The sequence below is a fragment of the Rhinatrema bivittatum genome, chromosome 4, assembly GCF_901001135.1.
Source record: "Rhinatrema bivittatum chromosome 4, aRhiBiv1.1, whole genome shotgun sequence".
Taxonomy (NCBI): domain Eukaryota; kingdom Metazoa; phylum Chordata; class Amphibia; order Gymnophiona; family Rhinatrematidae; genus Rhinatrema; species Rhinatrema bivittatum.
In genome coordinates, this window is record NC_042618.1 from 177,089,453 (window position 1) to 177,107,379 (window position 17,927).

Genomic DNA, 17,927 nt, shown 5'->3' on the forward strand with positions numbered 1-17,927 from the left:
GCAACAGGAGCCACATCAGTTTGGCAGCGGGCCTTCAGAATGGCAGCACCCACCACAGGACAGGTGCCCATAGGCACATGCCTACTCTGCCTAATGGGAAATCCAGCCCTGTACAAGTCAGTTTATCAAGCATGTGCTCTTTCTATACAACAAGAATATAGAGGAAAGAGGAAACTAACTGTATATCAGAGGAATATGCATCACTACAACCCTCTATAGTATGGGTTTGGTAAAGATGTACCATGTTTGACACACTGGCACAATGCCCAGTCAATTCACTTCAACGCCAACACTAGAGAGGGAACTGCTAACCTAAGCCATTACCCAGATGATATCAATTCAGAGTAAAACCACAAAAATAAACTGCAGTCAATCTATACACTTCAATTGTTCAAAGTCATGCAAAGGGTCTGGCAAATAATAAACCTCATTCCTACCAAGGGTCTACCACAAACATTAACAGAACTGGTTCGCTTAATCAGGCAGACCTCCTGCATCCTTTTCTTCTACTTGACGCAAATTGGATTCCTAAAAGCTGGGTAATGAATCTCTCTCTTGGGATAAGTAAAGATATAGTACTGTATATTTGTCCAGCATATTTGAGCCTGTCTTCCTGGATATAATCGATTGTTATTCAGTTTGATTCCCGTAAACTGTTTGCAATGTTTCAATCAAGCTAGACAGTAATCTGGATAAACTAGCTAGAAGAGAAAGGTCTTGCCAGATGCAGTGTCATGTTACACAAAGCACCGATTCCTAAAGGGAATCCATAGGGACCCACAGGCATCCTTTGTCAATGCCACAAGATTGGCCAGCCATAGCCATCCCCAGATTATTCCCAGCTTCCCACAGAAATCTGCATCTTTTTATGATCTGCACACTACTGCCAATTTTTAACAAGCTATGAGCCCAGTGCTGGTTTTGCAGCCTTATTTTATGTAAATGTCTTCTGTATACTACCGTAACAGTTTGTTCCTGCAGACTCAGAAAAATATTCATGTCTGAAGCTGTTCTACAGTACTGTGCAAACCGTACAAATGCAAACTCATTCAAATAAATATTGCTATGGTTTGCAAAAGTCATATTCCAGATTTTCTGACTCCCAGTTCTTTTTATTATAACTAGGGATCACGTGCATTCTCGCTCGTCAAAATTTGGATGAGAAAGTGCTTGGATTTTAGTTCGTCTAGACTGTGATGGTTCTATTTGTTGCCTATGATTTGTATATTTTACAAGAATGTCGGTATATAAAAACTAAAAATAAATAAATAAATGTCCAAGCTGACTCCAACCAGGCTTGAATTGAAATCAGAATTTTCTAGACCATTTTGGATTTTTTCCAGTTCAATATAGTCTGTATTTAATAAACTAGCTGATTTATTATAAGAGCATCAACATTGTGAGCCATCCCAATATTGCTCCAGCAAGCTGGGTAAAAAGTGGGAATCACAGCTAAGAGTTCACTCACTTTGGTGAGCCCCAACCAAGATGGTTGAGATTCAGTCCAAGCCATGTCAGACGAGTGTTGTTTGTGACTCAGAAATTCTGAACAATGCCAGACCTTCTGGGTGGGTGGGATGCATTACTAGCCCATCAGCAAGATGTTCACATTTTTTTAAATCTAGAGAATAGTTTGAAACAACGAAGTGTGAGATATTTTCACAGGCCTAATCTGGAATCCATTCTTTTGCTACTGGTTAAGAAAACCAAGAAACCAAGACCATCGATTGTCTATGTTTTAAATTTAAAACCCATGCGTCAACAAGAAATGTATCATCCAGAGGGTCTTAATCTTCAACATTGCATTCATGTGATACCATTCTGGATTTGAATTGTTGATAGGGAGGACCATCTCCAAGGCAATCTAGCCACACTGAAACAAATCAACACCCCTACATTATCCCTGTCGGAAAATGGCCCAGCTTAACCTAGCTAGGACACATGGGCTTCCACAGTGAATGTACATTGAGCCGGTTTGTGAGGAGGCATTCCTGCAGTCACATTTGGGTCTGGGAGGAAAACAGTCTGGGTATGTGAAATTTTCAAAAGTATGGATGCTTTTTCACCCTCTTTGGATGCCCATACAAAATAGCAAGTAAAACGTACTCCAGACTTCCTGCATCTGCACTTTATGCTAATTGTCAAAGAGAAATGACCTGGGAGCATAAAGGACAGTGCCCCTGTATTTTGCAAAAACATGGGCTATCTGAAAATAACCCCTTAGAGGTCATATGGTCTATCCTTTTAACATCCAACTCTAAAACATTGAAAAGGACTATGCAAATATTAGATAATAGGGATGTGAATCGGGCTTCGGACGATTGAAAATATCGGACGATATTTTCAAAATCGTCAGAAATCGGGGCTCCCCCAAAACGATATGAAAACCCCACGATATTGATCATGGGGTTCTCTTATCATTTTGGGGGAGGGCGGGAAAAACAGCACACAAAAATAACCCCTAAACCCACCCCGACCCTTTAAAACAAATCCCTTAGCTTCTCCCACCCTCCCAACCCCCCCAAAAAACTTTTTACAGGTACCTGGTGGTCCAGTGGGGGTCCCTGGAGCGATCTCCCGCTCCCGGGCCATTGGCTGCCACTAATCAAAATGACGCCGATGGCCCTTTGCCCTTACCATGTGACAGGGTATCCGTGCCATTGGCCGGACCCTGTCACATGGTAGGAGCACTGGATGGCCCGCGCCATCTTGTGCTCCTACCATGTGACAGGGGCTGACCAATGGCAATGGTAGCCCCTGTGACATAGTAAGGGCAAAGGCTATCGGCACCATTTTGAATACTGGCAGCCGACGGTCCGCATGCAGGAGGTCGCTCCCGGACCCCTGCTGGACTTTTGGCAAGTCTTGTGGGGGTCAGGAGGGTCCCCCAAGACTTGCCAAAAGCCCCTGGTGGTCCAGCGGGGGTCCAGGAGCAATCTCCTGCACTACATTTAAAATAAATGTATATGACTAATAGATGTTCTATTTGTTAGTAGTTTTGAAATATTTATTTTTTTATTAGAATGATTCGACTATTATAATTGATGCTTTGTTTCATGATTTCTTTTATGAGGAATGGTGGTTCTGAGTTCTCATATTGTTACACTGTAGATGGAGTTTCCATTTCAGTTTTTGTCTGCATATTGCTGGTTCTAATTTGTTATCCTTTTTTCTATATTTGGTCAAGATCTGTCTCTGCTCTGTGCGTGGGACCAGGGGAGAGATTTTGCTAGCGTGCAGTGTCTGTGTAGGGATCTATAGCAATTGGGTTTGTTTCTTTTCCCAAGTAGGTGCTGCATTGGTATTCTGGGACTCAGTGTAATATAATCATTGATGCTTTTTCACAGGTAGGCTTCATGTTTGATATTTTGGTGTTACTACTGTACGTTATGATAAGTTTGCAGTATAGATTTTGAGTGTCTTTTTTACAATGTGTCTGGCAGTGGAAGGAGTTTGTGCTGCTGTTATTATGAGGTGACTGTCTGGATGTGCTGTGGTATCTGCTTCTCTTTGTGTTTGTGTATATCTGATTGCAACTATCAGCAACCTGAAGAGAATCAGAACTGGAATTTTGAGCTTCTGGCTGGCAGTGTGATTATTTGGCAAATGGTTCAACACCTGATTGGATATATATGTATATATACACACATAAATATATTATATAAGTGATGTAACCTAACTTTAGTGGGTAGGGGGCCCAAAAAATTGTATGTATGGAAGGGCAGCCAAGGCTCAAAAGGTTTGTTCACCCTTGTGTTAGCCTATTGATGCAGAGGGAGAAGTGTGAAGGAGAAATGAGTATGTTACAAAGCCCCTCCTTCAATAAAACACCACCAAAAAATTCCTCAGGCAAAAATTATTACCTGTGATTTAGTATGAGAGGTGTCATATATATTGTATTACATCGAGGGGGGGGGGGGAGTAAAGTTCTTATTCCTATGTGTTTTTATGGAATTAATCTGAGATTTTTATTCGCAGTCATTAGGAAACTTCCCCGAGACAAATATCTTTTCCCTGATAAGCAAACCGTCTTTCAAGAACTGTGCTAGTTTGAAGGGTTTATGTATGAGTAAAAGTGGAGAGATTCCTGCGTCAGAAGCTGCAGCGTTTTCAACTGTTTGCTCTCGACTGCCTTTTCTTTGCTGGCTTATACCATTTCCTTCCACCATTCCCCCCTTCCCACTGCCCCTCCCCACCCCATGCACCAGGGAAAAATGGTACATTCTAGAGGTGACCGCAAGCAGGAAGTAACTGTTCGAATGCAAAGTGTTGGTTGATTTGTTAGTAAAGATAAAGTTGATTGTTCCTAGCAGAGGCCTTTCCTGTCTGGATTTTTTTTTTCTTTGAAGAACGAATAATATCAGCTTATAGCCAGGAAAGCAGTGGCAGTTTTAAAAGCCTCATTAGTGGCCCTGCAAGGTTCCTTTTTCCTTGCTTAGTTCTGAAGATTCAGAGAAAAAGAGTTCTCTGTGTGTCTGTGCCTGGAGTTTCCTTGAAGCCGTGATGTCGTGTTTCACTTGCTGCTGTCACTGTTTCACGGCTTCCAGCGCAGAAGAGGTAAGGGTCATGATAAGCCCAGAACAGCACGCAGCCCCAGGGTAGAGAGGACGCAGGCAGTGAAATGAAGGAAGGAAAAAAAAAAAGGGGGGGGTTCGATAGAGAGAGGGCGTGGCTGTTGTGTTCTGGAGGTGGGGGGTCAGGTTGGAGATCCCGAGAACTGGTTTGGAGCCGACAGATACTTTTGCGTGCAAGTGCCCAGTTAAAAGGGCTCGGAGTGGGAGGGAATGTTTAGAGGCGAGGGTAAAAGTGCTTCCCGGGGAAAGTGTATTTCTGCGAGGAATTCACCGTGTTTCACAGATCTGTAACTTAAGCTTTCTTGTGTTGCGCCATTTCAGCTCTGCTTTAGTTAATGATTAAGTGTAACATGATTGGCGTCTTGAAGGCAAAATAAAGTTTATCGAAAAACTTCTTTTTAACACCAACTTGCCCTTCTGCAAAGGTGGTGATTAAAAATAAAAGTTCCAGGCCGTTTAAAGCATTAGTAGGTTCAATAAGTTCCTGCCCAGTAGAGCTTACAGTCACAAGTGTGTGTATCTGAGACAACAGGAAATAAAATAACTTCCTTGAAGTTACAGGGAGAGTCAGGTGCGGGGAAGTACGATTTGAGCCCGGGTTTTCCTAATTCTCGGCCCATTGCTCTAACCAGTAGGCCACGCCTCCCCTTCCTTCAATCTTTTGACATGGAGGTCTGGTGGTGTCTGCTAGGATCAGCAAACTATGGTACATATTACAGATACAGTCTTATCTTTGCAGCAGTTTATAACTCAACTGTAGTGTCATTTTGGTCCTCATGTGCTGCAGGGGAAATTAAATTGGTTATTAATAGGGATGTGGGACTGTCCCAAAGGAAGTTTGAAAACAAGCTTTTTTGTAAATTCATTTATTATGGGGTTTGGGGGTTTTTTGGAGTTTGTGAGTGGAGGGATTTTGTCTTATAAAATGTGGCTGCATAAAAACTCTGCTGATATGTAGATACCGCTGATGATTTTTGCATATTGCTGGCGGATTGTAATGGTATCTACACTTAAAAGAAAAAAAAATAAAGCCAAGGATTTCCCATGTGTATCATGGGGAAATCTGTAGAACTTTCTTCAAACTTAAAAAGGCCCGGAACAGCCTGGGTTTGAGGTCAAACAGATTGGCATGTCCCTTGTTATGATTTTTCAGGCTTTTAATATTCTCTGCTTCTATACTGATGAGTAACTTAACTTTCCAAAGATATTTTGGGCCCTGGGGTGGGAGCGATGACCATTTTGTCAAGGCCCATTGAAAACTCTGTGGACAGGATGAATGTTTATTTTCAGGGCAGGAAAGAAACATTGGTCATGCTTCACACCTTTTCTCCAATTGCAAGACAGTTGACTAACTCAGCTTGCTTCTATTTGAAAATACTGATATTGGATTTTTTAGTGGTTTAATAATGCAAAGGATTGTCCTCGTCAAGGCTTAGTGATGCGAAATGCAATTGAGAAGACCATCCGATTCCAAGTGATAAAAAACAGGTTGGTTGACCTGGATTTTTCCCATCCTTGTTTTAAAGATTTTCCACATGATTCCCTGGAATGCTTTGTAAGAGAAATTGGGGTGAGGGGGAAAAATAACAGGACTTGATTCACCTGTTCAGTCATGTGTATGCCTAGCTTTAGATCCTGGTGTACGCATTCCATGAAGGGATGTGAAAATATTTTCCATCGCTGAGCATCTCTAGTGTCAGACCAGAGAGCTTTTCTTCCGTTTCCTAGGCCACCTGGAAGAGAATGTTTACCACACTGTTTTCTCTTCTCCCTTTCATTGTGTCCCAGTAATGAAGGAAATTATCTGCTTTTCACTTCACAGAGACAGCCTTTTGCCAGGCCAAATACGACACTGCAACAGCAGAACCTTGACCACGGTAAGATTCTCCCTCCAAAAGCTACTTTCTGACCAAAGCTTCTGTTAAAGTTGTTATAATTTAAGAAGTCAAAATTTTCAAAAGTATTCTTTTGAATTTGCCTTGATAATTTAATTCCGCTAATTGTCCTTCCATATTTCTGCAACTGGCTACTGTTATCTTTTTAGTTACTTGGAACCATTTTAAGAGCAAGATTTGATTAGATTGGTAAATTGTTATCCTGTATACAACTTTTCAAAGCAAAACAAAATGGAGATGTCGCCTAAGCTAGTTACAACGAAAACAAGGAAGCTAATCTGCCATCAATAACATTTTAAACTTGCTTCCGTTTTTAAGAAAGAAATAATCCAGTATAGAAATATTATTTCAGGATTAGGGCCCAAGTCCTGCCATTTTAATTTCTTACAAACACCATTGCCACTGATTCTACCAACTAGAGAGTTATCACAAGACAATGGAGCTCTCTGGTGGGCTCTAGGGCAAGAGTCTCCACACCCAGGCCTCCAGAGCTGCAAACCTGTCTTGGTTTTCAGGATTTCAGCAATGGATATACATGAGATGTATTTGCAGCACAGCCTTCACTGTATATGAATATAGGTTATGCATATTTATTGTGGAAATCCTGAAAACTCAACTGGTTATGGGGTCCCACAGAAAGGTTTGGGACGTTGTAGGATTGCAGTAGCGTAAGATTATTAGCTGATTCCATGTCCTACTGTGTCTGTGAATGTGGTATTTCTTTTTTATTTTTCCTGAGAAAAACAGGCCTACAAGCCTGTAGATGCAGTGGGGTAAAATCAAACCAGGTTATGCCAATCCACTAGCACAAAGCCAATTGGTAAATCTACCAAAGAGAGCAAGGCTTGTGGAGGAGTAATTTTAAACTTGTAAACAGTGAATCCTTGAGAATCTGATTTGATTCATTTATCCATTCGCTGCATAACTTTGACCAGATCACCTACCTTTGCTCAAACTTGGTACCTGATGTACTAAAGGGTTTTCCCCATTTTGTGTCTGTGGAGAAAACATATCTAGCTTATAGGCCTGTTAATTTGTAAGCTCTGTGACCAGAGGAGTTTTCTGCTTTAGGACTATAGTGCTTTCACAAAAAGAAAATGGGTGGCGTGGTGGTTAGAATAATATATTTATTTTTCCCCAAAGAGCTTATAGTCTAAGAGGATACTTGCCCAAGGTCACAGGGGAATGCTTATGGAAGAAGTAGGTTCTGAATACTGGTTTCTCTGTTTGCAGTCCATTGCTCAAACCTCTTCCTCTACAAGTAGTCAGATAGGTTCAAATACTGCTTTTGACACTGGCTCTGAGCTTGAGCAAGTCGCTTTATCTCCCATTGCCTCAGATGCCCACTTAGACTGTAAGTTCTCTGGCACTGGAATTGTACCTGTATGTAATTTTCTGGATAGTATCACCTGGTTTTGGGTTGTATACAGATGCTGAACTTGTAATATAAACCTTTTTCTTCTTATACCCTGGGAATTACAAACCATGGAGTAAATATAAAACCAAGTTATTTACTGGATCACTCCTATTGAGCAGGTCTAACTTGCCGGATAAGTTATCCGCCTAATGCTGAATGTCGCTACTTAGCCGACAACTTATCCAGCTAACCAAATAGCCGGTGAAGTGATTTAGCCAGCTATCTAGCAGCCGATGAACATAACCAGATATTCAGCGGCAGCTAGATAGCCGTATAATGTGTTTGGTGCCTTTTCGTAGGTTGTTCTCACGTCCCAGCGTTGCAGGTTTCTGTGATTTGAAGCAGAAGTGAGTCTTACTTGCCCTCCGACGCCCATCCAGGTGTAATGCTGGTCTGTCCTGTATTCCCTCCCCAGGAGATGTAAAGAAGGATGGGGAGATCAGCATGAGACTGGTGAATGTGCCTACCATCGACAAGCAGTTGTCCGATATCGCTGATGCTTTCAATGGGCAGCGAGAACATCATTTAACAATGGAGGAGTCTATCCGACAGCTGAAGGCAGCCTATGGCTGTGCCTCCACCTGCAGTCTTGTGGGCTGCATAGAAGCCATAAAGGAAGAGCATGGTGAGTCGAAAGAAAAAAAGGCCCCCCCCCACCCCCCTAAACCTGGTTCTCAGGGACCACCCAGCTATAAGTTTGCATGGGATAAAAGTTTGTTTCGCTTTGTTTCTTTGCCATATTTGTTTCGTTTCTGCTAAAATGCAAAACCGAAACAAAACTTTTTTTTTTTCTGTCATTTTAGATTGTATTTTCAAAAAAAAGAACCATGAAAATGTTGATGCTGTTTTTCATGTCATTTTAAACACAATATCCAACCAGCCAGATTTTCATGATATCCACAATGAATATGCTTGAGAGAGATTTGCATGCAATGGAGGCAGAGCATGCAAATGTACGTTACGCATATTCATTGTGGTTGACTGGAAAACCTGGCCAAGTGGTCCCCAAGGACTGAGTTGAGAGCCACTGATGTAGACCATAAAGGCAAAAGCTACCCAATACTCATGTGAGTCTGGGGTGAAAGGGACAGGCTGAGTTGGTTGTGCTTTTTTTTTTTTTTAAATGCTCATCCTATTGAACAGTAGAAGAAGAGGTAGCTCCACTGTACTAAGATTTATTCGTATGTCTCAGAAATGCGAATGGCAGTGATTAAAAAATGACTGGCTCAGGTGACTGCTGAGGATTTGGAGCCATCTGGTAACATAATCTCAAGAAATCTACTTCCCATCGCCTATTCCAGTAGTTCCCAAACCTGTGCTATTGATAGCCTTTAGGGTTTTTTGGGTTTTTTTTAATTGTATTATTTCCACATGGAATATGAATAAGAGAAACCTGTATGTGCTGGGTCTCCAGTGCATTGTTTCCCAACCCTCTCCTGGAAGCACACCTGGCTGGTCAGGTTTTCAGGATTACCGCAATGAATAGACATAAGATTTGCATACCCTGGGTCTCCAAGGCATGCAGATCTATCTCTTGCACATTTATTATGGATATCCTGAAAACCTGAACAGTTAGATGTACCTCCAGGAGAGGGTTGGGGAAACTCTGCTCCAGTGTATGCAGCTATATCTCATGCATGTTCAGTGTGTCAATAGAACAGAGTTGAGAACTGTTCTCATATTTAAACCGAAGCCTATACCAGCAAGCTAAATGAACTGACTGCTCTACTAGACTGCAGTAGTATGATACATAAAGCACTTTAGCCTACTTACTTATTTCTGGCCTATAAATACCCTATGATAGGTTCATATTTGGAAATAATGAGATATTTAGGAGAGCAGTTACTATGAACAGACAAACCACAAGGCCATTGTGAAATTAGCAATGTTGGATAAATAACTATCTGAGAACTTGCCATGGCGATGTTGGCCAGACATACTGCTTATCCATAGGAGCATTCATCTTTAGGCCTGGATAATCGAACCATGCAACTGGCTTGCCTCATTCTTCTCTTACTCTGCCACCCAGTACTGTGTCAGCACTAAACTTAGAGCCAGCTTCTGTTAAAAGATTTAAATCCCTGATCTGGCTCAAAGGTGAAAATGCTACTAATAAGAAATATTGGGGAAAATGGTCTGAAAATCCGAAGTGTATGGTCATGTTATGGTGTCCCCTCATTTAATCATCAAGTTCTGCCCGCACGGTGAATTTTCATAGTTCTGCTGGTGGCCCATAATTTCTTATCAATAAGCAGGTCCAGAGCATCACATAAGAATTTACTCAAATGGCTGAATGTAAGTCTTCAAGAGGCTAATCCTTTTTTTAAACTTTCTCTTTCTATAAATAAAGGTGTGAAAAAATAACAGTAGGTAATTGAATGGGGATGTTAACATGGGAGCAATTCTTCCGCTGTGCTGTTAAACATCACACTTTGTCGCACCAGTGCAAGGGTAGACCCCAGTAGGCATCTCTTGAATTGTCCTCTGCTTCCATGGTGCTTTCCTACTCTTTGAGAAAGAGAGAGGACAGATATTATTGACTGGTAGTATTGCACCTTGGTAGTACAGCCCAGAAGGTTTAAAAAAAAAAAAATTGCCCAGTAGCTCTTCCCTTCTAATTTGTCTTCCAGCTGGGATCTGAAGTCATAAGTCTTCATTCACTTCAACCCAGGGATTTTTCCTCTATTTTGATAGACCCCCACCCTTCCACTGCTCATTGCAGGAACATACCTGAGACTGGGAGTCAGGCGCCAGGACACTGGAACCCTATGCTATGGGCTGTATATACAGCCAGCAGGTATTGCCTTATTGATAACATAGTAACACATACATAGTAAAATAGCAATGACGGCAGATACAAAGCAAAGTGTCCATCCAGTCTGCCCAGCAATTTGCTTATGGTAGTAACTGCTGTGCCATGCGTTCTGTTAAAGGTAGCATCTGCCATTCTGTGCAGGTTACCCCCATGCAGAAATGTTATACCTGAACTTATCATAGGTTACCCCTTTTCTTCATTACCAACCTCAAGCTTTTAGGAATATGCAAAGCCCTTTTAAATTCATTTACTGTTCTCATCCTCACCACCTCTTTTGGGAGGGCATTCCAGACATCCACTATCCTCTCTGTGAAAAAATATTTCCTGATGCTGGTTCCAAGTCGTCCCCCTGGAGTTTCATATTGTGACCCCTAGATGTACAATTTCCTTTCCAACAGAAAACATTTGATGTTTGTGCACATTATTACCTTTCAGGTGTCTGAATGTCTGTATTATCTCCCCTGCATCTCCTCTCCTCCATATATAGTTAAGTCCTTCAGCCTTTTCTTGGTCTTCTGATACAGACCGCACACCATTTTGGTCGCCTTCCTCTGGACCTTTTCCATCCTGTCTCTATCCCCTTTGAGATACGGTCTCCAGAACTGAACACAGAACTTCAGGTGAGGCCTCACCAAGGACCTGTACAAGGCCAAAATCACCTTTTTGCTGTTGGTTTTTCCTCTCTCTCTATGCAGCCCAGCATCCTTCTGGCTTTAGCTACTGCCTTGTCACGTTGCTTTGCTGCCTTCAGATCGCCAAACACAATCACCCCAAGGTCCCTCTCCTGGTCCGTGCACAGTAGTCTTTTTGCCCCCCCCCCCCCCCCCCCCCACCTCTATCACATACAGCTGTTTTGGATTATGGCACCTCAGGTGCATGACTTTGCACTTCTCGGCATTGAATCTCACTGCGGTTTCAGGTATGTCCACTCTTACGGATCTTAGTACCATTTGAAAAAAGACAAACTCTTCGTTCTAACCCTTCTGCAATGTCTCTCACGAAGGTATTGAACAGAACTGGTCCCTAAACCAATCCTTAACACTGTTCTCTCTTCAGAGGAGGTGCCGTTTACCTTTGCACATTGTCTCCTGTCTGTCAACCAATTTGATGACCATGGCTTCCTCTCTTGCCCCCGTCCCCACCCTCCCACACGAAAATGTGTTTCCATGGCATCCCCAGCCCGAGCTGACCTAGAAATTGAACTGGGGATCTTCTACATGGACTAAGCTATGGGGCTGGACCTAAAAGAATTTTTATTTTATTTTTTTTTAATCTAAAGCACCATCTATTGCTCTCCAGACATGAAATTCTTAATTTCTTAATTCTCTTCATCCAGTCAGAACAGTCCAGACAAGTGCGTTATGCATCCTGACCAGCAAATGGAGACCGAGATCAGCAGGCTCGATAATGTCACCCTTCATTTGCAGCCATGCTGACGTCAGTCTGTCAGAATTCTGTCTCCAGCAGATGACAAGCGAGCATGCTGTGCTGTAAATTAAGGACTGGTTAGGCTGGATGAAGAGGAATTGTGGATGGGCAGCTCTTGCAGTGAAGGATATGTTCTCATTCTCCCATTTGAGCAGTCCCTTAGGACATATAGCCCTGTTGTTTTGGGAGTAGATCCTGAGGTGACAGTAGCAACTCCCTCCGTCAAGTTGAGCAGTATGTAGGTCATGGGAGGCTTCCAGAAGTATTTTTGTTGGGAAGTCTTTTTTTTTTTTTTTTTTGCTGTCTCCCTCCTGTTTCCCCTTCCCTCCTTACCCCAAATCTCTCTCTGTTATTCAGCTGTTAGAGGACCCACTTTTTATTTTACTTATTTATAGTCCTGAGGAATAAAGTTGGAAACCCCCCCCCTAAATATACAGCACAGACCAGGAGATCGAGCAGTGCAGTGAATGGGCAGCCCTGTTTTTTGGTAGCAACGGTGAGGCCTTATCTTCCCTTTTTCCTGGTCACAGCAGCGATCATGCTGGAAGCAATGTGAGGGGGAGCCATAATGGTGTTGGCAGAGTGCAGGGCAATGAAATCACACTCTGCAACGATCACGGGCTGAACCAGCTTCGTGCCAAGAGGCAATTGGGAGCCTCTGGAAAGGGTGGAGTCCACATAGCGGGATCGTTTGTTCCTGCCCCACCTCCTGCTTCAGTCACGGCTTCTGGAATGAGAGATGCAGACATGTTTTGGCCAAGAAGACGTGCAAGGGAACACATTTTTCCTCCTCTGAGTCTTGAAAGGCACACTTTAAGTGGCTCTATACTAGGGGGGGGGGGGGTGTTTCTCTGTGAACAGGTTACACAGACATGGTTCCCGCTGAAGATGCCCGCAGTGGCTATTTTGTGAGCACAGGAGCTGATAAGGAACCAGAGTTTCTCTTTTAGCCTGCGCCGCAGGAGTCTAGTTTGTCAGCTTACGGCAACAGTTTTTTAAAGAATTGGGGTCTGTTCTGTCACTTAAAAAAAAAAAAGAAAAGAAAAAGGGGAGTGTTCGGTGTTTTCCTTGGGGCTGTAGTTCATTCCCATGCTCTGCGCTGGGTTTTTCCTTCTTGATGGCATGCGCCTGGGGGCTACTTGAAGGCTAGTACAATTGAAGCCAGTCGGTGGCTCTGTGAATAAATAACAAACCCCAAGTTCAGACAGACTAAAACCATGCTCTCATACCCTGGGAGTCCTGCTTCCTCTGAGTACACGCTCCTTTTGGTTCTTACCACTGGTCTTCGGTGGTAGTAATTTATTTTTGGAACCCTTAGCCTCAGCACTTAGCTTTTTGGCCTCTGTTTCTCCCTGAGTGAGAGTGTCCAGGAGTGGGGGTCCTGTTTTTATCATTTGATGCAGCTGGGATTAGCTAATGGCAAGCTCTGGACTCTGTGGCCATACGGGCTGCCATTCCTATGGAGAAGGGGGTAGGATGCCAAGGAATTGCGGGGTTGAGTGTTTGAGCTACTTTAAAGTAGAAATTGTTTATTGCTAGTTTATTGCTAGCTTTTGTTCCTGCTGCTACCTGTACTGTTCGGCAGTTCTATAGCATTGCTTGATGTATGTAGTGCTGGATTGGTTTTGGGCTTGTGTGGCACTTGCAAGTTTGCTTTACGCAGGCTGGTCTTTTGGTTTTGCAAGCAGTGCCTCAGGACCCTGCCTGCAATTTTATATCTTTGGTGAGTAGGGCTTGTAGCATATCTCTTCCTTTTAAGGAGGAGTTCACAATCTTATTTTTTTATTCCCTGCGTGCATGGTATCTTCATGCAGGGTTAAAGTAGGAAGCCGCCTTCTAAAAAAAAAAAAAAAGGAAAAGAGAGAGAGAAAACTGGACTCAAATGTGTCCAAACAGCTTTTTCCAGATACAATTCCCAATCTTAAGGCTATTCAATGTGGCTTACACTACTGGAGTCAGTGAAGATGAGCTGGCAATGATGGTTGCTAACTCTAAAGCCTTTATTGCCTGCCAGAGAGAATCCAAAGTGATTTTCAGTTGGCTTATCAGTGAGTGTAAATCTATTGCCCAATAATCCGGCTTCCAATACTTCCTCTGTTAACTGGCTTCTATCTCCTTTCTCCTCATTATTTACTTGCAATTGTAAAAAATCAGGGCTTTGGGACTTAGAGATATTTCAGCCTGGAAGGTCGGGACCCGCTCTGTTCCAAATCCTTCAGTGGCCAGCTCTACCGGACTTTTTTCAGTTGTGGGAGCGAAAAAAGTCAAAATCCGAGTTTGGGAAGTTTCGGACAAAGGAGAAGATGCTGCCATCTCCCTGACCCTAGCCTTCCATTTGCTATGAGGCATGTTCCTTAAAGTAATTGAAAAATCTCTGATTGCTCTTTTCAGATCCAAATCTCAATTTCTATTTGGACCTTCCTGGGTGGAGGCTTTGGAGGAGAGTTATAAAAATATAAAGAAAAAGTATTACTCACTTTTCTGCTTTTCCCAAAGATTATTAACAGGCAATAAATCTGGGGCAAAGCCGTGCGCCCCTTTGGTGGCTCGCCAGCGTCAACGGTGCACCACAAGGAGGTCCGATTTTTATAGTTTGTAGCGTCGCTCCACTGATGACATCACAGTCAGGAAATAGCTCAATGGTCACCTCTTTGGCCGGGAACCAATTTCATCACTCACAAGCGCCTTCAAGCAGGTAGTTCTTTAGTTGTTGAGCCCCACTCTCCTCCCCCTCTGGCAATAATGGTTGGATTCCAATTACTTGGAATGGAGAGTGGACCTGGAGACTCCACCTGGGTAGTGGAGTTGGTTGCCAGCCTTAACAAATTGGGAAGCTCATGGGGCATTTGATTCCCGATGAAGTGTGTTGGTCTATCAACAAACTGGAGATCGGAGCAGTTTAAGTCTCAAACAATAGGTCATGCAGATAGAGTAATGTCTGACAAAAGTCATAGTGATAACATACATAAAACATCAATGAGGAACCAAAAGTCCTCAAGTAGGTCCTATTGATATCTCAGCATTCCACAAAATGAGTGTAGTTACAATGCGGTTGACATGGGAGAATGTTCTTTCTTTCAGGTGGCTTTCGATCGAACTGTTGCAAGTGTGGACTGCTATGCTGGGATCTTATGCTGTCCAGCAAGAAGGCAGAATTTTGCAGACTTTTTAGATAGAAGAGGGATTCTCCTTTCTCCAAGGACAATGCTGTGGTTCAGGTCTGGGCAACGAAGGTAGTACTATACATGTTTCCTCCTTGGCCCATGATAGAGGCAGGGTGCATAGTTCATGGGACACCCAAATCTAGTGGTGCTCGAAGCTCTGGATTGACCGTGTCAGCCTTATTATGTGGATCTCAGTCATCTAGACAGTCCTTTGAGTCTATCTGTTTCAAGGAGTTGCTCTTGCAGAGTCTGGTGTTACACAAAGATCTGGATTGATTTTTTTCTTCTGGCGTGTACCTTGAGATACACCCCACAAAATAAATGGAGAACAAGAACACACCAATGGAAAGTCCAAATAAATGCAAAAGTGTGTCAATGCAGGTAAATCATCACCAGGCTCAAAGGACCGAGATAGGTTAAAGGCAGTCTTTTAATATAAAAAAGACTGCCTTTGCTCTAGAAGGGTGACCAAAATGATAAGGGGAATGGAACAGCTCCCCTATGAGGAAAGACTAAAGAGGTTAGGGCTTTTCAGCTTGGAGAAGAAACGGTTGAGGGGGGATATGATAGAGGTGTTTAAAATCATAAGAGGTCTAGAATGGGTAGATGTGAATCGATTATTTACTCGTTCAGATAGTAGAAAGACTAGGGGGCACTCCATGAAGTTAGCATGTGGCACATTTAAAACTAATCAGAGAAAGTTTTCTTTTTCACTCAACGCACAATTAAACTCTGGAATTTGTTGCCAGAGGATGTGGTTAGTGCAGTTAGTATAGCTGTGTTTAAAAAAGGATTGGATAAGTTCTTGGAGGAGAAGTCCATTACCTGCTATTAAGTTCACTTAGAGAATAGCCACTGCCATTAGCAATGGTAACATGGAATAGACTTAGTTTTTGGGTACTTGCCAGGTTCTTATAGCCTGGATTGGCCACTGTTGGAAACAGGATGCTGGGCTTGATGGACCCTTGCTCTGACCCAGTATGGCATTTTCTTATGTTCTTAATAATTCAAACATCATAATTGTCTGGCAGATGTACTATCCTTTCATATATCAGTGAAGCAGGTTTTTGCAAATTTCTTAGTCCCCCAATACGGCCGTGTTTTACTTGGGCTGAATCGGGAGGGACAAGTCAAGAGCAAATCTTCACATGAGATTATGCTCCTGCCTTGCCTTTTCACGACTCCTTTAGCACTGTACATTTGTCAATAAGATTCTTTGTAAGATATTTTGGTTAAGATTTGCTCCCGACTTGTCCCTCCCGATGCAGCCCAAGCAAAACACGGCCGTGTCGGGGGGACTAAGAAATTTGCAAAAACCTGCTTCACTGATATATAAAAGGATTGTACGTCTGCCTGACAATTATGATGTTTGAATTATTAAAAGACTGCCTTTAACATCACGGTCCTTCGTGCCTGGTGATGATTTACCTGCATTCCCACCTCTTTGGCATTTATGTGGACTTTGAGAGATCACAATTAGTGAAAAAGGCTTATTCACAAACTGTAATAGCTATGCTCTTGAAGGCTAGGAAATTCTCCACGTCACTAGGTTATATGATAGTCTGGAGGGTTTTTGAGAGTTGGTGCTCTGGGCATCACTGTGTTTCTGATAAGGCAATGTTTTCGTAGATTTGGATTGTTTGCAGGAAGTCCTCTAAGGGCTTGGCTCTGCAACCTTGAGTGCAGGGTGCAATTCTTTTGCTCTAGAAGTCAAATTTATTTATTTTATTTATTTATTTATTTATTTATTTATTTATTATTTTTACTATACCGGCTTTCATGACATGGATCACATCAAACCGGTTTACATTTAACAAAGTGTGCAAGAAACGTGATAACTCAAAACAACTGAAACAAGAGCATTGTAAGAAGAGTGACAGTTACAATAAAACAAGGAAATAAATAACTGGGAGTTAGAGGTGAGAAGAGGGGGATATAACTTACAGAAAATTATTTACAAGGTTACAAGATTGAATCCGATTAAATGTGATTTGAATAGTAAATGATAGTGTTAACACTGAGCAGGTGATGGCAGCGAATGACAAAGTTTGTTGTTTAAAACCATTTTTTTTTAAATAGTGTGGTTGAGATGTGGGGTGTAGGTCTCAGTCGGAGTTTGGATGGTGTGGTTAAGATGTCTGGTGAAGGACTCAGTTAGGGATTGGAAAGGCTTACAATTGTCTTCAATTTGCAATCAGGATCACTATAAGGTTTGTTGAACCTTCATGGATACAACTTGGTAAAGTGAACAAGCTGTGTTGTCCTTTTGGTCCACTTTTAATTTTTTAATAATTTCAAAACTTCATTTTTTTGATTTTTATAATTTCTTTAAAAAATTAAGTCCCATCACCATGAAGGTCTCCTGTCGGGTTGTTACCACAAAAACTTAATTTCAAGCTACATCAAGAGAGCCAGAAAACTTTCACAACTTATCTCAAATGTCCATATTGATCACGACCCCGACACGGCCATGTTTCGATCACCACTCTGCTTCAGGGGGTTCTATAAAAACTTTCAAAACGCTCTCCAACCCAGGTAACGTCAGCTTCCCGAACACATCCTTTTGCTAGTACCTCTTTGGTAGACCTTTAAACATGGCGTCTCAGACCCTTCCTTTTAAACGTACAGCAGCGT

General features: G+C 42.4%; 1 protein-coding gene across 8 annotated transcripts in view; it reads left to right on the top strand.

Moving 5' to 3' along the window:
* LOC115090335 overlaps positions 1 to 17,927 on the top strand; it is a 47,885-nt gene that overhangs the window by 18,867 nt on the left and 11,091 nt on the right. For 3 of the 8 annotated variants that reach the window (XM_029599278.1, XM_029599274.1, XM_029599277.1), the window contains 2 exons: positions 6,397 to 6,451; positions 8,302 to 8,511. In XM_029599278.1, the coding sequence (XP_029455138.1) occupies positions 8,331 to 8,511 (181 nt within the window). In that variant the 5' untranslated portion in view covers positions 6,397 to 6,451; positions 8,302 to 8,330. Of the gene's footprint in view, positions 1 to 3,222; positions 3,348 to 4,232; positions 4,558 to 4,771; positions 5,281 to 5,711; positions 6,063 to 6,396; positions 6,452 to 8,301; positions 8,512 to 17,927 lie in introns of those variants that run through there. The other 5 variants (XM_029599273.1, XM_029599276.1, XM_029599270.1 and 2 more) reach the window with 5 other exon arrangements.